At 41.1% G+C, this 26,465-nt stretch overlaps 1 protein-coding gene across 1 annotated transcript in view; it reads right to left on the bottom strand.

The window, feature by feature from the left end:
- Positions 1 to 22,887, bottom strand: part of PPM1F (protein phosphatase, Mg2+/Mn2+ dependent 1F) — a 28,365-nt gene extending 5,478 nt beyond the window's left edge. The window contains exons 1-7 of the mRNA XM_059827561.1: positions 22,712 to 22,887; positions 12,045 to 12,178; positions 7,660 to 7,859; positions 6,843 to 7,031; positions 5,534 to 5,677; positions 4,451 to 4,544; positions 2,629 to 3,297 (exon numbers count right to left, since the gene is read on the bottom strand). Of these exons, the coding sequence (XP_059683544.1) occupies positions 2,924 to 3,297; positions 4,451 to 4,544; positions 5,534 to 5,677; positions 6,843 to 7,031; positions 7,660 to 7,859; positions 12,045 to 12,178; positions 22,712 to 22,887 (1,311 nt within the window). The 3' untranslated portion in view covers positions 2,629 to 2,923. The remainder of the gene's footprint in view (positions 1 to 2,628; positions 3,298 to 4,450; positions 4,545 to 5,533; positions 5,678 to 6,842; positions 7,032 to 7,659; positions 7,860 to 12,044; positions 12,179 to 22,711) is intronic.
- Positions 22,888 to 26,465: the final 3,578 nt, after the last annotated feature.

Genomic DNA, 26,465 nt, shown 5'->3' with positions numbered 1-26,465 from the left:
AACTCCTATAGACCTGACCAGACTTTTTAAAGCTAGTAAGAAGTCTCTAAAAATTACAGAAATATTTTTTATCCCCGCTAAAATCTGTATGAGTTCACAAAGACTATTCCTATCCATTTACATCTCAAAGAAATGAGGCACTAGGTCATTCAGAATGAAAACATCTATATAAGGGAATGGCTTCTCAGAATGCAGAATTTCTTCCCTTGAGCATAGCTTGAGAATTAAATTTTTTTATTACCACAGACAGCTTTCTAAAGGCCCATTTCACTTAGCTCCCATTAAAAAAGTTATCTATCAAATTTGAAACAAAAAAGGATATTCTCACATAGCTGTAAGTATCCATTGAAAGACTTAAAACTTTGTTCCCTCTGTAATGCAAATCTGCCCAAAAAGGTTGAAATAAAAGGATCATTACAAAGAATTTGGCTTGTTCAGTTCCCTCCATTTCCCTCCCTCAGGAAATTTGGCAAATCTCAGAAACTAAACCATACTATGAACTTACCAACATTTCACACCTCCCTTCACAAATACAATAGCTTCCCCCTCTCCTGATAAACCTCAGATAGCAGTGAAATCAAACAATTCTGTATGATTCTTACTATATTAATAACGAGAACTATTTCCAAGACACCAAGAGGCACTCGTGGTCATCAGAATTTAGCATGACACTGAATATCTGGGTTAGACAAAGAGATAGGAGATGGCAAATCCAAAGGTACTACTACAAGTCTAAATGCTTCCTTAAGTAGGTTCACTACAAAAATTAACACCTACCCTACACCAGGCTGCCATCACAGAAAGCCTTCCCCACATATTTTAGGGCAGCAAAATGTAAGATGGAAAAGTGCTTGCAACCTTCTCAGAGGTAAAACTCCTGTTGTTGCATAGCAAAACAAGGAAGTCACCGTTCGAGTTGCTATGAGATGGCAGCTCACTGAGGAGTTTCTGTGTTAAAACCATCATCCACAGTAATCCAGCAAAAAACTCAAGTTGCTGGGGTAACTACATTGCCCCACACTAGCTAATGATTCAGAGACACTATGGACATAAACAGTGCTGCTCTGTTCTTCCTTTTAGCAATCTCAACTCTTCTACCCTAAATTTCCTCCCTAACCAACATTAATGTTCAACACATTTTAATCAACAGGACTGACATATTGCAATGCCATGTGCTTCTAAATTAGGCATACAATCACAATCTTGCTGCCAGATGTAAAGCACTTCTTGTTTAGATACAGAAATTACTAACACATTTACCATTGAGCCTTCAGATCTTGTTGAGTCCTGCTAGCCAGGCTAGCAAGGCAAGACAAAACACAACCAGAGGCTCAAGCATGTAAAGCATATAACAGTCACACAACATACACATTCATTAAGATTCTTTCATCCTCACCTTAGCTTCACATCTCCTTAGAAAGTTACTTACACCCAAAAAGTTCATGAAGTATAGCCAAATTAACCATCTATTAATCAAAAACTGTTACTAAACTGTTTCTAGTTTGTGTTATTAGATTTTATTGTGAAGGTCAGAAGTGTATTTGTTTTTAAATGAAAGTCAAGATGACTCAGATTGTTACTTTATGATTAAGTAATTAGAGCTTTTTGCATGGGGTGGGGGTAAGTCACAGTAAGTATTGTGAAGCTTTTACTACAAGCCTCAAGATTTAGCAACAATGTGTTTTCTTGAAACCTAGTTCCCGCTAAAATAATTCACAAAAAGGAAACATTTAAGTGCATTAAACATTAGTATTAATGAAATAATAAAGTCACATTTTAAAAACACTAGAAACTGGCTCACCAGAATATGATAGGAAGCCAGCAGTCCTTGGGTGAAATATTTAAGGCACTTGAGGGTAGTCAGTTTTTAAAACCAGATAATAAAGACACAGCCACTTCAAAATTCTAATTTAAATAAAAACCACAACAAAATTAAGTAACACTGCAAAAAAATTCCTTGAACTGTAAAGTTCAGTAAATAAACAAATAAACACTTAGAATAAAAATAAAATTCTCATTTGTTATAGTACACAAAAAAGTGGCAAAAACAGAGCATATTTAACTGCTGGAGCATATATACTGTAAAGATCTCTCTCAAATACAACAATAAGGGTCCTTCCTTTTCAGGTTGCCAAATAGCCAATAAAGCATGTTTGCTAGGGAGAAATAATCCAGTGCAGTTAAATATTGGATTCCAGTTTATAAAGCAGAGCATCCCAGAAAGCCGCTGATTTTGTATCATTTTGCCTGGGATATTTCTAGTTAGCTTTCTTGCTCTTTTTCTGGAGCATTCAGTTCCATTTTCTCCTGTCCATACATACAAAATTAAATGTCTCTGTTTGAATAAAGAGGCTGCATCATTCTTGAAATATCATCTTTGGTACAAAACAAAAGCAACTTCCACAGCATAATGGTGTCACCTAGTCTCTCGCAGACCAAGCCTGTTCCTACAGACCACACACAATAGCAACCTTTTCTGTGATGGAGATAGCGCCTCCCAATCTCCAAAGTAACATCACAATTAAATACAACATACAGCATTCTTTTTAAGCGCTAATTTAAATTTTCACTCACAATTCACAAACAGGTATTCTTACCCATTAGCTTATATATATTATGGTTTCTTACCACTTCCAGGGCAGAGAGATATGACCAGCAGCCCTGGGACACACTTTAGAAGTCTGCTCCCAGAGACGAAATAGCTGTACAAATCTCCACGTCTGCTCAGTGTTTTTTGAAGGGAGGGGGAAGGAAGGAAACGACAAATAGGAACTCAGTAAAAGGAGTCTTGCCTTTCTGTTAAATGTTTGTCCATTTGTCATTTTTTCCCTGACACGTTTTGTCTATTGTATCAGAGGCTTCTTCAGTGGAAAGCAGTTCCTTTTGTGAACTTACTTCAACGTTCTGGATTAAGCAGATTTTGTCACTGTGTGGCTGCTGCCTCACAGCTGAGGAAATTAAAGGGTGAGCTCCGAGCACCATCATCAGCCCCAAGGCTCTTGGGGTCTCTGAGACAATCTGCCAAAATGTCCTGAGGATCCCTCAAGAACACCACTAGAACAGTGATGTTATCACTGGATCCATTTTCCTTTGCAGCAGCAACCAGTCTTTCTGCTGCTTTGAGACCCACTCCTTTGGTTTGCATTAAATGATCTAGGACCAAGTCTACAACCTCATATGGCTTGATAGCATCAAAGAATCCATCACAGGCTAGGAGCAAGTAATCTTCAGAACCAGTCAGCTCAAATGAATCTCCATCTGCATCGCCAGAGATGTAGGGTTTCTGACATATGTCACCTAAGACAAACAATCAAAACAAAGGCTTTATTACTTCAAATGTAAACAGTTACTTCTTCACCCACCAATTGCTTTTACTGTCCTCAAGGACAGCCAAATCATATTCCAGAGGTACTTGATGCAGGACAGGAGTAGTGAAACGCTATGGAATAAGCATGGAAGGCCTTTGTTTCTCTAAGAACACTTGGAACCTACCTACATCCAGTGGGTTTCTAAGGAGTTACTCTAATTCATGCTTTCCTAATTTTGCAGGGAAACTAAGGAAATTCTTTCAAAGTTTTTTCTCTCTGAAATATATTTGTGCAGGGAGATAGTCAGGCCTTCATTTTGCAGGTGCGCCTCTTGTACAGCCTTCAGAATGCTATGAAAATAGGATTTTTCTTAGCTATCCAGATATACAGCACAATGCCGTTAAGAATCTGCTCATTGTGTTTAGTTCATCAGTTTCATACGGACATACTTATTAAACATGGGTTGCTATTGATCCAAATAGTATTATACAAATTTATACTAATTTGCTTCCACTCATACATTACAGTTATCTACTGTACTTGCCCAGGGTCTTTTCTCTTTTTGTCCTAATTGGCAAGTAGTAAAGTAAGCTCATTTAATAAGATTCTGGAATACCACAATTAAAATGACCTGAATTGCTGGATATGTGTGATTTGAAGGAGGATGCAGTGATCTAACTTAAGAACTGCAGTCAGGAGAAAGATACATTAATATTAAAGTGCACAAAAACCCTCATGAAGCAGACATTCAGACACATAAAGAAGGCTAGATGAACATTTATTACTTCCTTCACTTTTACAAATTAAATATTCTACATTTGTTAAGCTACTGTAGAACACCACAGTATCAAAGACATTTACAAGAAGCAAAAGACTTAGAAGTATAAAAGAACTAGGACTGTCATGGCTAGTATGTAAAATAAAACAATATTCTATGCTTATGGTAAAACCAGTAAGATTATATAGCTGCAAGCTATCTAAGTTATATAGCTGTAAGCTAGCCTTATGGTAAAGACAGTAAGAGTGATTTACTGTTTGGTCAATGCTGAGCAAAACGTCATTTACAGTAAACATACAGTCTCAGGTGGTGTGTTTTAATCAAATTTCATCTGAACTATACTGATTCTGATTGTTTATCTTACCAATTGCCCTGGAAACAGCCAAGGTACCATTAACCCGCCAGCAGTCCATATAGGTTACACAACCACCCAGAGTCTCAATACGTGCTCTCTCATCCTGAAAAAAAGTAGAATATAATTTTTGTACAGAAAGCCTACATGTGGCTTACTGAACTTGTTATCAAATCAAAGAGGAAAAAAAGACAAAACCCAAACCCAAGAGCTGCTTCAGCTTCTGTATTTATACTATGAATATAGCAAACACACATATCAGAATCTAGCTCTGAAACATGCACTTAAGATTACTGGAAACAACCCACCTACTTCCCAACCATACCATGGCTTGTCCACAAAAAAGCAGAATTCTTAAGTTTTTGTATCATCGTATTCTTTCTCATATGGATGAGCACCCTTTCCTGCCACTTCTTCCCATCCCATAGAGCAATCAGGTAACTATATAAATATTTGGAATAAAATACAAGATAACTAGACTATGTAACAATAGCATTTGCATTGATACTCCTTTAACTAATCAGTTATTACAAATATTCATGCTATGAAGGCAAAGGGTCATACAATGCTATCTAAACTCACAAGATCCCCATGAAATTTCATGTAATAAAATATCTGGCTATTTAAAATATATAGAAAATGCAATATACTTTAAGCCAGTTAGGCTAGTAGATTATAATTAGCTTTTGAATGACAGTATAGTCTATTATGAAAGACTTGCATTATGCTAATATTTTTAATAGATATTAATCTCAAATTAATAAGTTAATTTATAACAGGTAGTTTTAAATTCACACACCAAAAAAATCCTGTGAAAGTCTTTAATTACTACAAATTTTGAAAAGACAGTCTGAGCAGGAACTGAAGTCAGGACTACCAGTACCATCAGTACTTTCAAGGGGGCATAGTCATAGGGATCGCCTTTTCAAGACACAGGAGTGGATGGAAAAAAAGAAATTGTCAATTCTCTGAATCCTACCATACAATATATGTAATTATGTAAAGCACCAAACACTTAAGAAGGCTCGATTCCAAAAGGTTTCAAGACAGATTCTGACAACACACACACAAGAGAAAAAAACAAGTCAGACTTACTTCTCTTTCCGGTTTGTGAGGTTCCATTAATGTCACAGCTTTTCCTTGCTGCACAAGCATTACTTGTGAGTCCCCTAGCCATGCGATGTGTAGCTTGTTCCCTACAATCAACGCAGAGACACCTGTTGTACCACTCCGCAGCTTCTACAGAAGAAAGGGGGTATGTTAGGTGAATATTCAACAAGCACCACTAGGTTACATGGCAATATTGTAAACCTAGGTTTAATCACACTTAAATGCAGCAAAGTAGACCTGCCACTCATAATTCAGGTACTTGAAAAAGGTATAATATTTTAGACAGACTTAAAATAAACTATTTACATATTCTAACATGCAGATGGCTAATACTGGCTCTGTTACGTTCTTAATTCTCTGCTATTAATACCAAAACTGATCTAGCAGACTAAGACTTCTGCTGTTCAAAACACAAGAGACATACAGAAAAAAGAAAGAGGATCTGAATTTCGGTAGTATGAACATTTCGGAAACACACAGGTCTCCCCAATCCCTTTCACATTCTCCACTCTACTACTAGCAACTACAGGCACCTTGGTCCACATACATCCTCTTATCCTTGGGTATTTAAATGAGGATGTCAACAAAGGAACCTAACTGTCCTAGATTCCCTGTAAAGATTAGTGAGAGTCAGACCTCTGAAGATGCTGGTCCGTTTTTTGTATCTCATTGCCAGAAATTAAAATATTAACAATGAAGACTTCCATATTCAATTACTGCTATAATAAAAGAGTTCACATTAAACTGTGTTATAATAAACTATCCTCCCATTATGTAGATTTGAAGAAAGAATGTTCATCATACCAACTTGATTCAAAGCTGATCAATAAGCTTAATGAACTGAAAAGTCTGATTTAAGTCACAGAATACATTTTGCATCTTACAACCACTTGTGACATTAATGGTGGGACAAGAAAGAGGAAGATAGTGATCATATTATCAGGAAGATAGAAACCTCTTTTCCAAGTAAGAGGCAGGACAACAAAACATCTAGTGGCTGCCTAATTTAGGCAAAGAGGCAACAGAGTGTTCTCTCAAATAATTGATATATCAGGATCATTTAAACCACTTAACACTTATTTTCAATCACTTGTCTTGAACTTGCAGGCACTGTCATTTTGGTTTTCCTCAAAAAAAGAAATTGATCAAAGAAAACCTTTACATGTAGCATAATTTCATAAAGAAGTCAGTGATTCAAAGAAACTGTACTGCCAGAATTTTCTGGATAATACCATGTTGTCCAACAGTTCTCACTGTTATTTAAATACAATGGAATTAATCTCTACCCACTCACCTCTCTTTTGGCTTTGAAAAGAAACATTTCATCTGTCTTCTGGAAAGAGCATTTCAAGGCCTCAGCTGGATTCTTAACAATCTCTTCGTGTAGCCCGACATTTACATGTAAATGGGTTGCTGAATAATTGGCAGCATCCACTCCACCATGGCCATCAAATACCGCAAAGTAAGCGCGATCAATGTCATCCTTTTGCAGGGAGGGAGAGAGAGGAAGACATACAAGTGTTCAAAAACAAAACAGCTCATAGACCTGTACCAGCAAGCAAATATTCTTTATTCTGGGCTTTCTTCCATACAACATTGCATAGGTAAGGGCAATTTAAGTCAGTTTACCCATGTGCAAAATGGATAAAATGGGTACTTTGCAGGGGAATTACTCTTCGTTTGCTGTTAGTCATTTAATATCCTTGAAAATAATCTGGAAATGAAACAGCAGACAGCTGGTTATGTAGTCCCACTGCAGCTTCATTAACTGGCACTTGTACAACTGCTGTTCTCCCCCCTTCTTTTCTTAATAGATCAGTTACCTCAGTCACAAGAACATTGTAACTCCAGTAACATAACACTAGGTGAACTTCCCATCTCCCTGCATCACTTATGACATGAAACCCAAGGTCACAAGATCCTTCTTTATCAGGGCAGTAGTTCGCCCCTAGCAATCTGAGTCAGTAAGTCCTTGCTTCAGCACAGACATGATAAATAACTTGTGGCAACAAATTCTTACCATTTCACAGATCATCCACCACTAGGTCATTGTGTTTATGGGAATGTTGAAAAGCTAACAAACTGGCCTCCCCAATTTTGTCCAGACTTACTGATAAACCAAACAGCTGATTGAACTCTGGGAGCAGAACGTGGCGGTCCTCCATTTTCCGTCGAGCATTACGGATGGCATGGATGGAAACAAGCAGGAACCGCTTCAGTGGTCTCAGTGGTGGCAACTGCTTCTGCCACTCAAAGCAAACATCCCGAAGCTTGTTAAAGAAGCAGCGCTGCAACGACTCTCCATCCAGCACTGAGAGCACAAAAACAAAACAGTAAGTTGTGTACCCCATTTTCCTACATTACCCTATCTTTTGGCCTGCCTTTCCTTCAAGTTTCTTTCCATAGGACTACATACACACATTCAGCACTCTGCCTTTACAGGCTCTGCAAGAATTAAAATAGGCTTCTGAGAATAATGTGGAGAGAAAGTTGCAATGGAAAACAGCATAACATTAAGGATAAGAGCAGCTTCTTTACTTAATAGTTCTCTTTCAAAACAGAGGCTTATCAAGTAGGTGATTACATTACAAAAATCATAACAAAGACCCAAAAATCAGTCTGGCATATTACACATAAATGTTATTATTATGTAAGTAAAATGCACAAGATATAGTGGTAAGAGTGCATCCCTAAAAAAAAAAAAAAAAGAAAAAAAGAAATAATCAAGCAGGCAGAAAAGCCTTCAAGATAAGAAGAGATTGCTGTTGTCTTGGGCACAAGGGTTGAAAAAGCATTAGCCTAGCTTTGGGTCAGGTTATGTCCTAGTGAACCACTTCCACTGAAACAACAAGGAAGTCTGAGAATGTTTTGCTGAGGTCAATAGCTCAAGTCATAGTTGAGCTGAACAGATTAGAATTTTAAGCTGTTGTCTTTATCTTTTTAAATACACAAGGTTATAGGAGCTAGAGGGACAGAAGAACACTTCCGCCACTTTCCTGCTTTGTCATTACAGAGCAGAACTGTAAACACCCATTGAATATAGTGTGAAAAGCTCCGGCCAGACATTCAAATCCTTTTCTGGATAGGTCCCAAAGATCAATTAATCCAAACTTATTGTTCATCAGACTGAATGGTTTGGTGTTTGGCATTGTGTCTAGCTTTGCAATGCAGTCTCTCTCAGAATAGGTAATAATTTAAAGTTTTGCTATTTGAGTAAGAACCCTGCCTCAACACTAAATCAACTAAACTCAAAAAACATTGAAAAGAACATCTATAGAGCAAAAATAATTTGCTGGTCACTAATGTGTTTCCTAAAGAACTGTAGTGCATGAACTATCTTTCCTATTTCTATTTTATCCTGACTCCTGCTAATGCTGCTAGCATTAAAGCTTCCTCAGAATTCCTTTTTGTAACTCCTGGTTCTCAAGCATTTCTTTTTCTCAGCAAGACTGGATGACCAGCTTCAGATGCATCTGTGGGCCTGGAGAATTGAAAGCTTAAATTTAAACACAGATCTTTGATTAGCAGTCACTACATATTAGCCAAAACTACTTTTGGTTTGCTTAATATGCAGGTGTGAATGGGCAAGATATTAAACCTTTCCATATTAAGTCATCCCATATACAAATATAATTAAATAGGACAGCATCTTAGACAGCCTTGTCTACAGCTATTAGTTTACATATTTGTAAATGCCTTGACTAGTACTGACCAGAAGACTTGGACACACATTGCTGTTTAAATATTAAGCTTGTGAAATCTGACATAGAATTTAGTACCTTAACACCAGAAACTCTTCTGCAGTATACCACATCAAACAGTGGTATTCATATAGGCACACATACATACCTTGCTTTTAGATAATCACTTCTCTTTCATTCCAAGAATGCTTTTTTGCCGGAGAGTTATTATTGCAATACAGAAAGAGAGAGTCCATACTGTGCTGTAGCACAAGGAACATCTTTCTTCCTAGTTGTACAGTTAAAGTAATGTAGTAGCAATTACAAGGTAGGGAAAACAAGTACAGTCCAAACGTGCAGAGAAATGAATGCCTTTAAAGAAGATATTCCTTGCTGAGATTAGGCAATGCAAGTACCTGAATAGTAAGCAGATTTCTGTAATGTTCAATAGGGGAATGGTGAATAGCAATTTGATCTAAATGACAACGGTGACACAAAAATGAGCAAACATAAAATAGACAGGAATATGTAAGATGGAAATTAAAGAAGGTTTCAGCCATCAGAACAGGGAAGGTTCTGGGGCATTTGTCAACAAGGAGTAGTGAGAGAGAACCTGAAGTAGTTCAAGGTTGACACATGGGAGTCAATGAAGAGTCCCCAGCAGAGTGACTGCAAGATGCTCTGATGACCAGTTTCCAGCTGCTTTGTGAAATATTTGTGCTGAAAACCTACATAATTATCATGTGGGTTACAATATGCTGTTCCTTATTTTCCTATAAAGGTTGAGTGATAACAAATAAAGATATGCTCCTGGAGCACAAAGTCAGAATGCAGTACGATACAATTCTCTCTGTTACAAGGGAGATGCTTTTGTACCACTGTTGACAATGGGACATCTTACCACATGCCTTATGGTCATTGCCGCAAACATAACAAACATTTTGTCAGTGTTAGGTTTATAGTTCGACTCAATGATCTTAAAGGTCTTTTCCAACTCAAATGATTCTATGATAATATAGAGCTTCTAGTTATGGAAGATCAGTACCTTGATCTCCTTCAGTTTCCCCTGCACAAAGCCATGCTCTAGCGCTGCTGCCTGTACCTCTTTATTTTCTTACAACTGCAGTGATCTAGTCACACAAAGCTCTTCTTTTGCCAGCGTCCTGCTCCAGGTTAGGTTAGTTGCACCGAAGTCCGTGTGATTGCTCACAGACCAACAGGTACAGCAGAACACCGAGTGCGGAAATGGGGCACTGTGGGGAGGCTGCGCTCAAAGCGGCTGAGGGGGCACCCGCGGGAATCTCTGAAGGCCTGCGGAACTACTCGCAAGCTGGTTCTGTGCGGAGGTGCTGGCAGGCTCCTGCCCCAGCCCCGCCCCGCCGGGGGGCGGCAGAGAACGCGATCCGCCCCCCCGCCCCGGCCCCGCCCGGCTGGGGCTCGCTCTCGCCTGGGGGCAGGTTTGCTGATGTCCCGCATGCCGCTGCTGGCGTTCCCCGTGAACGCCGACCGCCGAATCCTTTCTCCCTGCGCCAGAGGAGGAGAACCAGGGCATGTTGTTTAGACCCCAGCCAAGCTGATACGAGGCCAACTCTTCCCATGCAAAGTGCTGGAAACTTGCGAGATCTCTCCAGACATAGGAAGGCTACAAACATTAAGGCAAGGGATGAAATACTCAAGGTGCAGCAAGACTTAATTAAATGTGTTTCCCTCGCTGCTGTTTCAGACTTGTAGGTGAATACTGAAATAGGCTTCAGGAAAAGTGTCGTATCCTGGCCATTACCAGAGCTCTGCTTGGAGATGCATCCTCTGGGGCACACCGAACCACCTTTGAAGTCATCCCAGGGAAATGGAAGGGCGAGTATTTCCCCTTACAGGATAGACTAGTTTACCTGAGACATCTCTGTTCTCCATTTTTATCTTCGACTGTGCCGCATCCTGCTCCATTTAAATTCTTGGCATTGGGATTGAAACTTTGGTGAAGTCTAATGTTAAACACTTCAGCATGTAACTGCAATAGGACCATCTGTTACACGAGGCACAAACCCAATACTCAGTCACCAAGGTCTGTTCTCTCCCTGATTCACTCAGGTAGGGGAAAATGCAGGCATCAGGCAGAAGACACATGCATCAGGTTCTTCATCCCCCAGCATCCCATCTTTACGGGGGAGAGTGGGGAGATAAGAAGTAATCAATAAAGACAGAGATTATTGAGAAACTTGCCAAGAAAAAGATCTGGAGTTTCAAGATGTTCAGGTTGGAGGGCTCAAAATCTGGTCCCAAGAACAGACAAAAGCACGATGGATTATACAGATGAATGTAAGGTGTCAGCATGGCTGCACAATAGCAAATGTGATGATGCCAATGTCAAAATATAGCAGTAATTAGCTAAGGTCAGGTTACCAAAGAGAAAAGGGCACTTCAAAAATACAAGAGGTTATCAACTTAGATATGAGCTGAACCAGTGCTATTTAAATGAAGCTCTCCAATGAGGAAAAGAAAACTTCTTAACTAATTCAGTTCAGGAAGCACAGTGGACACAGTCGTTAATCATTTTTGGGAAGAGAAGCTCTCTTCCCTTTCCAGAAAGCCAACCTACACGATCAGTCCAGGGCTCCAGACACCAGGTTTGCATCTTGCTCACAAAACTAGCAGAGCTACCTTTCATCCCACAGATACCCAGCAGGAACAAATAAAGTTCTGTTCACTGCTGCTTGCCAGACAGCCTAACCAAATATTCTGGGAAACATTTCAAAACACTGAAGTCTTCCAACAAGACAACCTCTGGGAAAACCACAGAAGGAAAAAAGTATACTTACAGGTGAACCTTTCCTCATCTCCTTCTCCCTCTATTTCCACACTTTCCTGTTCAAATTCAGTCAAGTCTGTTTGGAGGACTTCATCAACTGCAGCATGGATCAACGATGCTGCAAGAAGTGGTGAAACACCTCTGCTGGTAAGAAAAGAAGGGAAAGCAAAACAGACTGCATTAGTTTAAATTGATCTACAACCTCACTGTTAATGGCTGGTGACCTCAGAATTAGAAAGCATTACACAAAATAATTCCAACTTCATTAGAAAACTAGAAGAAACCGTATGTTCAATATTTATTCATACAAATCTTTAGTAAGATCCTCAGTTAGACAACTGCTTTCTCAAGAATGCAAAGAGGAAGAAGCATATGAATCATGTTTTCAAACTGTTGCCTCACACTCCAGTCGCAGATGGTACCTCCTCCTCTTGAGCTCTCGGATGAGAACTGCTACCTTCAATTCTAGCCTTTGAATGCAAACATTTTATTTCTACTCACTACACAACATTTCTTGCTTGCAGTCAACTGTCTCATCACAGACAGTGTCAGGATCTCTGCATTGTGGTAGACGCAAATCTCCAAAAAGGTTACTTAAGTTGCCTTCCCTCCGCAAGAAAAGTCATGCTCAGTACTAACCTACAGCACTTTAACACTCAGTTTCTCCTGACTGGAAGTTCCCCAAAGAAGTCACTCAGGAAGAAGGTGCAAAGAGTTGGCACTGGAGACTAGGCTAAGAAAAGACTCCAAGACTTGTGATTCAGCTGAAGCTTTTAGGTAAGCATCTAGAAGACAGTAACACTACATGATCTACACACCCTCTCCTTTTTACTTAACGCTTTATGCAAGCTACGTGCTTTTTAGGAAGGACGTACTTGCCATACTGCTTTTGAATCTGTAAACAAATAAGCCCTATCCAACTTTAAAATGGGGCTACTAGAAAATAACTCTTTTATATTCACTATATTCCCATGGCAAGCACTAACAATTACAGTACGTAACACAGATTCCAGACATTTTCTAAGAACACAATGAAGAATAAGCGTGGATGTCCATAAAAAGCATTTTATCCATTGTTCATGGAGTGTTTGATACCCACAAAGTATCAAATTATACAACTAAAGCAAATAACACATTAAAGCACCTGCAGCAAGTCAAGGACAAGACTGTTTTGCCAGGAAACATTTAGGAAGTCCTGCATGAAACTGGTTGGCTACAGAGTAAGAAATGGTGGGAGCAACTGGTCTCTGCAGAGGTTCAACAGAGATCACTGGTTTTGTGCGTACGGAAGAGTGGGGAGGGGAAGACCATGAGGTTTTAGGTCCCAGTGACAACAAGCTGAAATGCATTTGCCATTGTGTTGCTGAAAGAGAGGCCTTGTCATATCCTCACAGCCATGTACGAGTACCTCCTGTGGCAGCAAACAGAAAGCATTGTGTTAGTCAGCAGGCTGCTAACAGAAGCGTATTTTATGCTACGCATTCTGTAGCGGTGATGGCCTACTTTAATGAGTCATTTTGGTCCTTCAAATAGATGGCAACATGTTTGCAGTCCTTTCAGTGCTAGCTGCAGTCATGTCCCATCAAGGAAAGGCAGAAATTTACTTTTTTTTTTTTCCAGGCTAATATGTTTAGGGGAGTCAGTTCCTTTCCTACCCAAGTTAAAAGTAACAATGCCTGCTTATAATCACTCTGACACTAACAGACAACCTTTTAAAAGGTCAGGCAAGAAACACATCTGAAACGGATATGGCACCCCCCCTCAAATCCTGCTTCCTGTTTTTGTTTGTATAGGTGGAAAAGAAAGTAATATTAAAATACAAGCCACATAAACAATGTCAGATGTGTAGCTGATGCTGCTGAAAGTCAGAAGCTTTAGTTAAAGTAAATTTCAGCTCCAGGAACAGAGACAAAAAATACTAAGTGAAACAGCTATACATTTAAATGTAGTGTGAGAGCCACAGCTTCAGTCATCTTCAGAATTCCTCTGCTATGCTGGAGAAAAAATTCAAATTTAGCCTGGGTTTCCAGCTCGGCGTCAGAAGAGGGCTTAATGGTTTGATTTTCAACTTCATATAGACTTCTGCTTTCCAGAGCCCTGACTTGCTGAACTGGGTCCATAAAAAGAAGTTTAAACAAAAGGCAATATACTAAGTGCTATAATTCACAAGTCCTGTATAAGCCTCTGCTTACAGGATGCCTGGAACAAAGAAAAGGTTTATGAGTTATTATGTCACATCCTTCAACTTTTTCCAGTTGCCACCCAGTTCCTAAAAAGGAAATTCAGAGATTCCTCAGTATTGATATGCTTCGTTCAGCTTTGCTTCCTATGCATTTCCTCCCCCTCCACAGTTTTGCAAATATACACAAAGAAAATGGTTGCTTATGGGGATTTTATTTGTTATGCAGCCAGCAACAACAACATTGAGCAGTTGATTCTGACAAGTTGACAAAAGATAAAATAAAAGCCTAAAAAATGACCCTACCTATTTAGTTCAGCCTCAGTTCTGAACAGAACATATTTGTCAATTACCTTACAAACTCTTAATACTAGTACTACTATATTGGTAAGCCTGTTTTTTACTCAAGCTCAGGTAAACAGAGCTCCAAGGCAATGGCATCTTCCATTCAGTTTAGATGTTTACTGGTTCGAATTTCAGCCTGTAAATCAGAGACTTCAGGAGTTAACAAGATACATAATAAAAGAAGAGTAAAAACTGCTTCTTTAGTTAAGAGCTACAAGGTCTCACTTGGCTTGAGAGTATCTGGAAGCAGACAGTACCTATGGCAACCAGTGTAAAAGTAGAAGCCCACTGCAGTTACCATAACAGATTTCAAACCTTCTCTGTAAGCAAAGAAGAATGTCACTTATTGTTAAAATCTTCCTTTCAAAGAAGCCCAAGACACCCTGCTGACAGGCTGAACCAAGCATAATTTAATCTTCATGAATCAAAAAAAATACTGTAGTTGTTTCCTAAGTGGGAAAACAACTGTGTTGGGAAGAAGAGGGAAGCTGGTGGGGTATGTTGTGTGGAAAGGATGTTACCTTCTCTTAACAAGAGACTTACAAGAAACATGTGTCAGCCCCATTTCTATGACACATGCAATGCTAATTACCTAGCCTCAGCCTACACAGGCTAGTAGTAAACACACGTAGAATTTCTTTGCTACAGGCTATTTCTTTGCTAAGAAAAGGGTGTGTTTGACCACAATAAAAAAATATTTAAAAATAATTAATGCATGCTGTAACAGTACAGATGAGGCATTGTAGCTTCACCACCAGCTAAACCCAGATCACCAGCGGCTGGGGCATGGAGTTCATATCCTCCAGCCAGTTCATGGTAAAACACAAGCTCATTTTAGAAACTTGAGTATAGATAAAAGTGATAAGTTAAAGAGTAATGCAATACTTATGCTAATAGAAAACACACTTAAATTTATATGCCATCCTCCTCCTTGAAAGATTCTGGACTACTGGACACATACAGTATTGTTAAAAGGAGCTATGCAAAGCTTCTGTTGATATACATACCTGTGGGCCAAAATAAAGTTACATATGGAAGTAGAAAGCAATTATGATACTTTGCATAGTTTAGATTTGGCATGAGTTACAGAACAGAACTTTTCTTCTTGTTCACCTTGTTTCTCCTCTGCAATACAATTTAGTTCTCCATTTCATTTTAAAAGACCAGCTATCATGCCATCACAGCCACATTGTATTCCTATATGTCAGATCAATCATAAGACTGTTACTGACCCCTTACATATCAGCCTTCAGAAAGAAAAGACAGAGTATACACAAGTTTCTTCAGGAAGCAGAAACGCTAGCGAGTCACTTCTTGTTTGGTTTTATTTGGGTCATTAAATTCCCAGCACACTTGCAGTGAGTGTTGCAAACAAGTCACCAGTTCAAAGATGCCCCCATCCCCTCTTGTCCTCCAGTTTAAAAGGGTATATTCAGAAGTCTCTAGTAAACAGCTTTGCAGGCAAGGGGAAAGCATCTAGAGCATCAAAGGTCAGGCCACCACATCTCCTCCAGAGCCTCAACTATGACTACATTTTTTTCAAAGGCTTGAAAACAGATGACAGACTTTCTGTTGTGCTCTATGCCCACAGCTTACAGCAGCTTTGGGAAAGCAGAGTAGTGCAGCAGATGGCGGACTCCGAACAGCTGCTCTTCAGCACTTTGAGCAGAGAGAAGCAAGCTCTGTGTAACCTGGTGGAGAGTGGTACAAAGCCTCACTAAAATGTACCAAATGCCCAGTGTTTACGCAAAGCCTTCTGAATTTTTATTTACTTTTTTGGAAGGAAAATAACTTACACATTCTCGCACAGTACTGTCAGGAAATCTCTGTTTGTATAAAGACAAGCACAAAAGTTTACTAACTGTATTGGCCAAGTTGTCACCTTTCAAATTTAAAAAAAAAAAAAAGTTACATGATGTTCCTTCTAGCTATTATTACCAAAGTCATGGCAACAAGGCAGCAGTGGTATTGCAGGCCAGAGCACCACCGTGCAGTCCTCTTTTTATTTCAGAGTGTGTGTGTGTATATATATATATATATACGCATATGTTGGGGAACAAAGAGGTGCTGTATCTGCTAGCAAAAGCTTCTAGGGTAAGTCAGCTGCAGAGCTGACTTATATCAGGGGGAAGATACATTTGTTCATTTCTTTGCTACACAGGCTCTGTGACACCAGAAGATCACATACAGTGCAGCTTTGCCAGTAAAGCAAAGTTTGTCACTGTGGACTCAGTGTGTGTTTCTAGCACATTACAGCTATATCAGCAAACTGGTTTTAGTGCAGATCTGCAAATGCTAGCAGTTCTCTAGTCAGTGAAAGATCCTCTCATACTGACAAAATGATAGCAGGTCACAAGTTTCCTCATAAACAAAAGCTGCTTCTATTCAGTATTTTCTCCCCAATCTGCTACTTTTATTGCCCTCACCCCTTTTTATTCTTATAATCAACTACAGAATGTTTCCACTCAAGTGGGTCTAAGCATTAGTATTCATTACAGCAGCACCCAGAGTTCCCAGGGTGATAGTGACCGGAAAAGTACAGGAGAGAACATCTGACATCCTACAATGCATCAAAGTTGTTTCTTGTGTTAATGACATCAGATCTTTACAAGTAGATGAACAAGATGGAATCAAAACAAATATATGAACAATGTCACACACAGTATTTCAATCTTTTATGTTTCCATCTTTACATGAAGCAGTTTTTTCCCCATTTTCTTCTGAAACTATCAGAAGCAGCAGCTTTAGAATCCATCTGTTGAGGCCCTTCAGTCATCATCAAAAGAGTTTTTACAGAAGATGTCCAATGGAGAATCACCTGCTATTTCCATTTAATTCTCAGCAGGAAGAAAAACCACAGAGCAGAACAGGAGACGCTTAATTCCACAAAAGCCACTTTTCAATTAAGCCCTAAACCTGTTGTTTCAAAATTGAGTATTTATCTTGATGCCCAATTCAAACAGCAAAAGAAAGGGTGCTTCACACAGATTATGAGAGCAAAATACGCAAGTTCTAGAGAAAGACAATTTCAGTTTTCCAAGCAGAACCGAAGAAACCGATTTAAACACCAGCAAGCCAGCCCTAAAAGTTTTCATCAAGTTTTTTCTCTCTTGTATTGCAGCTGTCCCCATACATACACTTTCTTTTTAAGGCAAAGTGATTCTTTCCCAAAATTACTATCGGGAGTATCTTGTAATTTAAAACTCCCAGGGAGTTTTCCCCATTAAGAAATGTATTCTGAAAAGCAATTTACTGATCACAAAATTAACAGTTTGTCCAGCCTCTATATACCACTGGAGGCAGGTCAGAACTGCCAAAAACTTTATTATCCAGACATACGTGCAATGTGAGCTGCACATCATTTCTCTCACGCTGTGTATCGTCCTGCCATCAGCTTCAGAAGCAGCAGTGGACAAACCACTCACAGCAGTTTTGACCACCACCCCAAAGTACCAGAGCTGGTTTGTTAACCATTTGCTAAATTTACTAGCAAACAGCAGAAGTGCCATATTCCTCTTGTGCGTTAACTTTATCAAGGCTTCCAATTCTAACATTATTAATCATAAAACAGTGAGAACAGTCATGTTCCTGAAAGAGTAGGCTGCTTCTGCTAATCCCACGCTTGCTTTTGCTACCAAGCACAACTGGTCCCATGAAAACTATAGAGTTTATTTGGAGGCAATCACACATGAAATTCACTTTCTTGTCTGAAGTGAATGGATCACTGATACTGTAAACATGTTCCTAGCAATGAGAAGTATTAGTGCATTACAATAATATACACTAAATGGTACAAATTAGGAATAAGGGAGTAAGCTTCAAGAGATTTATTAAAAGCAAAGGTGACAGTACACAGGGTATTAGGAGTTTTCACAGAGGAAGGGCCTAAAGGGAGTTTTAAGAAGAGACTGGGTAAACCAGAGGCAAGATTTTTTTTTCCCCCCTCTTCATGCTTACATGACATAAAAACATCAGAATATCAGAATCGCTGAATTAACTATTCCAAAAGGAGGGAAATAACGAAAATAAAGATGCCAGGACCACACCTTGGGTGTAAGCATTACAGTGTAAAACACAAAGACACAAAACAGGATGCTGAGGCAACCAAGAGATGAAACACAGAGACTCGTTTGGGAGGGAGCAGAACAGGAAGCCGAAGCCTCACAACTCTTAATGCAGTAAAGTCTCCTCAAACAGGAAGGCTGCTGGAATTTCACATTGCTGTTTGGCTATGTCACAGGATGGTCATACAAGTTTCAGCTCCTATCAAGGGAAAGGAGAAATTTCTGTATTTGGGGGTCTGATTTCATCTCATCTTCTGTTTCAGTACAAGTTAGTAAAATTTCAGGTTCATTTCTAAAGCTTTCGAAGTAACTAATGGACTCTTCACTCACATTGACCCATTTCCACAGATTGTCAGAACACATAGCTCTTACCCAAAAGTGTATGTTAATTAAAATTCTGCAAAAAAAGATTACTTAAGCCTGCCCCAGTTCTTCAGAATGTTATGTATGTATTTAGCTCCATACAAGGAGCTAAAGACAGTTCCATTGATTTAAATGAATTATTCAAAGTAGAAACATCTGCAAAGCTTCACCAGATTAGCGATTTAAGCGCAAGTCCTGCCAGGAAGCAAAAGTAGCTGGCTGTCTTAGCCAGTGTTTGGCAATGCTAGCTGCGTTTGCAGAAGATTGTTAAAATAATTCATTTTAGATTAGTAAAGGCATTCAAGGGGCTGAGCCTGAGATATCCAGCTGCTTCCGTGTAAGAGATGTGTGTAGCCTTAGAAAAGCAATAGCATTCAGAAACTCCTTGTTGGACCTAACAAACGTTATTCCTTACCCCATTCCCTTCTCAACAGCAACCCTGATTGGTGATGGAGGAAGAATGTTTCTCCTTGCAAACACAGGAAGGTTTATGCCTCCAAGGAACTAGAAGGACAAGCTAAACATCACCATATGTTGTATCATGAGCCAAGGATATTGCTGGACCTTTATTGGCTTGGGCCTTTCAAGGCATGACCCACACATCTGTGTGGGTGAATGAAGTACCTGACAATGCAGAAATAAGAAGCAGAACTGCATATCTGTGTGCCAAACTCGATTCCCAGTAACACTTTGATCTATAAAGAAACCCTTCATCGTTACTAATCATCATGTAGGATACATCCTGTGCTGCTGAGGAAACACAGAACAAGCATCAATGCCAGAAGTCAGCAAGGTACATCCAATAACATCTTCATAGTGTTAAACCTGGTTATATTGACACTGTAATATTTGAATGTGCATATTTTCCACTGAGCTGCCATCTGTGTGTTAGGGATGCTACTGTGATAGCCCGCAACAGCAGATCACTGGATCTCAGCTACAGTGACCTCTCGTGAACTCGCTTCCTAATCTGGCATCGCTTTTGCATCTTTAACAACTTTTACACAAACATTTAAATGTCTTGTAAGTGTCATCCCTCCCCTTATTTTTCCTTTTCTTAAAACCTTTACCATCCTTCTTTCTCCTGTTCCCTTACATTCCCTGAAATATTTTATCAAGGATTTGGGGGATTCAGATCAATTGAAAAGTTTATTTAACCTTTGAAACTGCATTTTGAGTTGTTCCTCAGTAGTGAACCTGGGAACGTGGGAAATAAAGCATAAGGTTTGGCAATTTCTCACACAATCAGAGGCTTCAGTTTTGGTCCTTAATTCCATGGAGTATGGAGAAGAGGGGCTGCACTTTCAAAATACTAGATTCCTTTCTTGGCCTTGGGCTCTACCAGTCTTTTCCTTCACATGCAAGAACTTAGCCTACCCAATAGAAAACTGCAGCCCTTTTGCAATTGCAAAATGAGGTTTCTCTCCATCACAGGAGTCCAAAACTGAGCTGTAAGTCTGCTGGGATGCCTACATTTGACACTACAGGTATGCTGCACTACGCCCAAGCACATAGCTTTACACACAGGATTGCTTCACTGTTTTGCCTCCAGGCAGCCACGAGAATTTGTAAAAACACTTATGTATTTCTGTTTTCCAAGTACATTTTGTGAAAACAAGCGTAAGTAGATTGCTGCACTTTTATTCTGCTTTGCATTCTTTAGCTAGCTTTCCCTTCCTTTTTTTTTTTTTTTGTTTTGTTTTGTTTTTGCCAGCTTGGGACTTAAGAAGCTCCACAAAGCAGGCTGTCTAATCAGAACTGGCTGCAGGGCAGGTATGTGAAAAATGCAGCTTCTGACAGGGCAGGCTCCTTTCTGTGTAAACACCAGAAGTGACAGGTGAGATGCAAGCATTGCAAAAGCAGCAATCTTTTTTTGCTTCCACTTGTTAATGTGCCCACTAGAGAACAACAGAATGTTAGCAAATATGTAACTCAGAAATGCTGTTTTAAAAATCACTACAGTTTGAAGAACCTATCCCGTATTTCTACAGCTTTGTGCCTTCCTCTCTAGAAAACGTTATTAGACTGGACCACATGGCAGATGGGTTGCCATGTGATAAGTATTTGTTCAAGACTGGCATTACTCCGTTCTTCAATGCGCTCATGCGGAACCACTCTTGCTCCAAAGAGTTCAAAGATTCAGTGCACGCGATGAATTTGCAATCTCATTTAGGAATGCAACAGCTGTATTTTGTTCAAGAGCAATTTAGTCAAAGTATAACTAAGTAATGCAATGATCATCTGGGTCTTTTTCAACTACAACCTAAAAAACTGATTTTTTTGTATGCATTTCTCATCTTTAGGTTTGGGCACACCATTTCACTGAATGATGTTATGTCCAGGAGCATCTACATAATATAAAGCACAGAAGTAACTTGATTTTTTAAGGCAATTTAAGTACCTAAAAGCCACCTACACACTTTCGACAACAACAACATATCTATTCAGCGTTCATAAACTCATCAGATGGTACGTAGAGAGACAAGTAATTCCAACCCTGTTTCTATCTGTTTATCAAATTTAACCAGGTAACATTCAGCATATATCTAAACAGAACCAGTCTCTCTTAACTCCCTGTCTTCACCAGTTATCCCCAGTACCACAGCACAAAGTCAGCTCCCCACTTAAGATTTTTTTAGACTATCCACAATCCCTGTTACTGACTCTTACAATAACAAACACTTTAATGAAGCAGACCTTGGTAGGAACTTCGTAAAACACAGAACACACAGGCCCTACTGCTGAAGTGCTTCAGGAAGCAGACACGAAGAGGGAAGAGTATCAGAAGACAAGAGGTTAGAGCAAGACAACTTGTTCTTGGTGAAGCACTAACCTGCCAAGACAAGTAAGTCGCATCCAAATTTTTAGCAGTGTTAAAGAGGAAGTCTAAACTGATAAGGATGAAGGTTGTACGATGTCTGTGCTGAAATCAGGGGATGACAAAAACATCACTGAAAGAAGAGCTGTGTTTTTCAGCAGTGGTGCGACCACGCTCTTGAAGTTTTGAGGAAAATATCAACTTGAGAAACCCACGCAAGCACGTCCTACTCACCGGGACAACCCAAGAGGGCTGGGAAGCCGAATACTTTTCTAGCTGTTTTGCCTATTACGCCTGACAGCCCGGCAAGGCAGGTGGCAGCTCACCGACTCCCTCCCTCCCCAGACTTTCAAGCAGATCCACACAGGTGCCCTTAGGGACTTGAATTCAAAGTATTGGCACTTTACCACAAGAATCGCCCTATCACGCTAATTGCAGGATTGTAATTTAATCTCTCGTGCACCAAGGGAGAAGTATCTTTGGGAGCACACAAACAGTACTAGAAGGCAGGAGGCCTGTGACAGAAGCATGCTATTAAAAGCCCATCTTCCAGGAGAACATTCACAAAAACAATGAAGAAGGGGGAAATAAAAAAGAGATAAAATCTAAAATTCCCTAGGAGACGCTGAGCGGATCTCCCCCACGGCAGCCCGCGCCAGGCAGCAGCCGGCACCGCCAGGCCCCCGCGGGCCCTGCCGAGGCGGGGAGGGCTCCTCAGGAGGAAGCGCCTCCCGCCGCCTGCACCTGCTCCAGCCCCGCACGGGCGCTGGCGGGCCGCGCGCGGGAAGGGGGCGCAGCCCCGCTCCCCTCAGCCGCCCCGCGCGCCCGCCAACTGTCAGCGCGGCGCCGCCCCCGAGGGGAGGCCGGTGCGAGCCCCCCGCCCGCCCGCCCCGCCGCCGGGCTCTCACCTGCCGCCCAGCAGGCTCCTCGCCCGCTCGGCCAGCGCGCCCGGCACCTCGGCCTTGCTCAGGGCGCCGCTCCCCGCGGAGCTCCACGGCAGCGGCTCCCCCGGGCCCAGCGGAGACGGAAAGTCCCTCAGGAAAGAGCTCAGGGGAGCCCCGGCCGCCTCCACTTCCAGCGCCATGGCGGCGCCGCGCCGAGGCTGCCCGGCTGCCGCCGCCGCCTCGCCTCGCCGGGAGCGGGCCAGGCGCCGGCGGGGACGGGCGGTGAGGGGGCAGGCCGGGGAGGGGAAAGCGAGGGGAAGAGGGCGCGGTGACGGCTCCTTTAAGCGAAGCGGAGGGGCGGGGCCAGGCGGGGGAGGTGTGGTCTCTGGGACGAGGGCGGAGCCACAAACAATGTCTGGAATGCGGGGGCGGGGCGGCCACGTGGCCGGATGGGCGGGGCGGGCGGGGGGCGCTCGGGCTCTGTGCCCGCGGCCCCAGCGGGGACAGGGCCGGGAGCCCCCACCTCGGGGGGGGGGGGGGGGGGGGACGGGACACGACACACGACAGTTTTCGCCCGGGGGCAGCTTCTGGTGCGCCCCCCCCCCATCAGAAATAGAGAAGGGTTGAAATCGAGTGTTTACAAGTGGCATCTTTTCACCGAGCCCTCCCGGTGCTCAACGCCTACCCGTGGAACAGTTTTCCATCCCAAAATACATTCTACATCAGATTATAGAGAGTTACACGCCCTGACAGGTCACACACAGAGGTACGTGCAGCCAGGAAGGGTGCACAGGCTACGAGCTCACCCAAACTTACTCAATGAGACAATTCCCCCCCAAGTCTTGCCATTCACAATCCCTTTTTGTTCCCATTCCTACTGAAATGCCTATAAAAAAAGGCTTCAAAAGACCTGATTCTGGAGCCATGCCAGGTTTTTTGCTGTGTGTAATTAATTGCAAAACACCTGTGCTAGCTTTCAAAACCTTATCACAGGCAAAAATACGAGGCACACTCAGTTAAATAGACTTAGCTAAAGGTAGTGATTTTGATGAGAACAATAACAAGTTGACCTGTTTCTCAAACTGGTTGTAGTTAATTAACTTTGTCCACCAAATCAACTATAATCTTTTCTTGCTCATTTAAGAGCACCTCTGGCTTAGAAAAGGGAGAGTGTCAGTAAACTAGATGGAACAATCTTTGTCCCAAGCTGGAATCTTCCAAGAAAAGAGTGAATGAAAATCCTGAATCCTAAACTCAGAAAATAATACAGTATCAAAACCCGCAGTGAGATTAGTAGGACACAGCCATCCAGAGTACCTGCACTGACCTCTCCTAGATCTTTTGGGCCCTTTTGGGTATTTACAGCCTATCAATTAAAATCCCTGTCCTTCTTGCTTCACACAGAGCTGTGTAACAGTCTAACTTTGCTGAAGTGTAGTACCAAAGCACAATGCCATTAATTTATCTCATCCAACCACGTAACAGCAAAAGTCTTTCCCAAAACCAGGACCCTAGTTTATTACTTTGTCTAGACTTGAAACACCTTTTTACTTCAGGTACCAGAGTGATAAGGATTCTCTCCTTACATTATAGTATCTTCCAGGGGTAACCGGATATAATAGAACATTTTCAGAGGAGGAAGGAATAAAATATCAAATGCTGCAAAGCCAGGACAGAGAACACATTACCCAGAAGCACTAGTACATGTTCAGTGAAAGAACACTGCTGCAAGCATTTGCAGTACCTTGGTTTCTTGTTTTTTCCTTCTCAGACATCTCTATTTCAGAGCATTAGCTTATGTTCTGTCCCCATTCTACTGAAAAAGCCAGCAAATGCAATATATTTCACACTTTTTTAAAATGCAAGAGCTCTCTGAAAAAGAATGGGGAAGCACAGTTAATGCTTTCAAAACTTGCTTATTTTTTATACTGGGATACTTCACAGAGGATCTCAAAAATAACTGATCTGTGAAAGAGAGGTCCACTATTAAACTGTTTTAAGTAGGCTTTTAATTCAGAGGCTGGATGCCCAGTTTTGTGAAGGATCCAAGTGCTCTGAACTCCTGCTGAACCTAATACAAGTTCAGGATTCATGACAGATTGAAGCATTGGGCACAAAGTTAACTGTTCAGCAACAGACGCTGCTGAGCTTTTTAGAGATTTCTAAGCCATTAAAGTTAAGGAGATTCTTATCCCACCTATTCCCCGCTAAACTATAGTGGCCTGTATCCTGCAACATCTCTCCTATGATGACTCCATACTGGCAGTTCCACGAACAAAAACTGTTTTAAAATAGTTGAATGATTTAGCAGAGAGCAACCCTAGATACAGAATGAAATCACACCTTCACTATTACTAGCCCTAAAATGGCTACTGATCACTTCCAGACAGATGTTTTTTGCCTGTACTGTATTCTTTCCCTGCTCCTATCAGAGATGTAATCCTTCTTTTCCTTCCACACAAAAACAATTATCAGATCAAAAAATCTGTATTTTGATACTCCTCTTAACCCTGAGCACTACACTGCCTGTCTGTCTTTTCGCACCAACTTTCTAGGGAGACCAACTGCTACTTCCCTCTCCCCAGGCTGACAAAAGCAAGTTTCCTAGGGGCACACTAGTGCCATCTCAGCAGGGAGAAGTGTGCAGCCATATCATATAGATAAATCAATTTTTATTCTTTCACCAGCTATGGGAGCCAAATCAATCTCCTCTCAAATGAATGCTATTTCAAAGGTAACTGCCTAAATAAAAAAAAGCTTTCCTCTGAGCTTTTCCCATGGAATATAAACTGAAAGGAGATTTATTTTATAAGCCATAATTTGTTTCTTTTTTCCAGTAAGAACCATAGACACGAGACAAGTAGTGCTCACCTTAAAATTAGAGACACATCTCCAGGGACCTCATCATTTTAAGTTTCTTGTTCTCTTGTACCTTTTAAAGCAATCCCAGGAACACGCCTCTAAGTTTTAAGTAGAAACTGAAAGCGCTCAGCATCTCTGCATTCTTTCCACTCCACTCCAGAGACAATTGCCACCACCAACCCGTGTGCGAGGCCACAGCACTGAGAGCCCACCGTGGCACCTCCTGCACCTCGCAGCCTTCTCCCAGGCCGTGGCCACCCTGCGCTGCCCAGCTGCAGAGGGAGAACAAGCTTCTGTGGCAGCTGGTGCAGAGCAAAACCAATGCCTTCATTCCTCAGGCATAGGCCCCCACAGTTCTGAACGACCCTTCGCAGTTACTAATATATCTGTATCAGAAAGAACTTTGCCATTTGTGGTAGTTACAAGAGAGCCAGTGAAATCTGCCAGAACATGTAAACGGCTCATTCTAAAAACTTGAGAGAAAGACCCCAGCATTTTATTCCTACTGGGGCTAACACAGCGAAAAGATTTTACAAAGTAAAGTTTGTCTGCAAATGGCCAAAATAAAAGCCATGCTTGGAGAAACAGGGAAGTGTTCTCACACAGCTCAAAAGCCACAAAGAATGACTAATGAGAGTTTCCCACACTTTCAGGGCCACCGTCTCTTAAGTATCACAGAAATTCCAGCCAACAGTCAGTGTCATACACAGCAGGAAAAGCTAGCTAAGCACACAGGTATTTTCAGAGCCATATCCTAGTATACCAAAAGCAGGCTACAGAGGTAAGAGAAGACTTGAACAAATGAATCAATACAAGCACCCTGGAAGGTGTTATAGTATATGCTAAGATCTATGGCTCTGAGACATTACGGCAAGATGATCTTTAAAACATGAGAAGAAGCTACTTACTCCAGGCT

The sequence above is a fragment of the Gavia stellata genome, chromosome 21, assembly GCF_030936135.1.
Source record: "Gavia stellata isolate bGavSte3 chromosome 21, bGavSte3.hap2, whole genome shotgun sequence".
Classification (NCBI taxonomy): Eukaryota; Metazoa; Chordata; class Aves; order Gaviiformes; family Gaviidae; genus Gavia; species Gavia stellata.
Note: the sequence above shows the minus strand (reverse complement) of the source record. Positions and strands in the feature narration are given on the sequence as shown.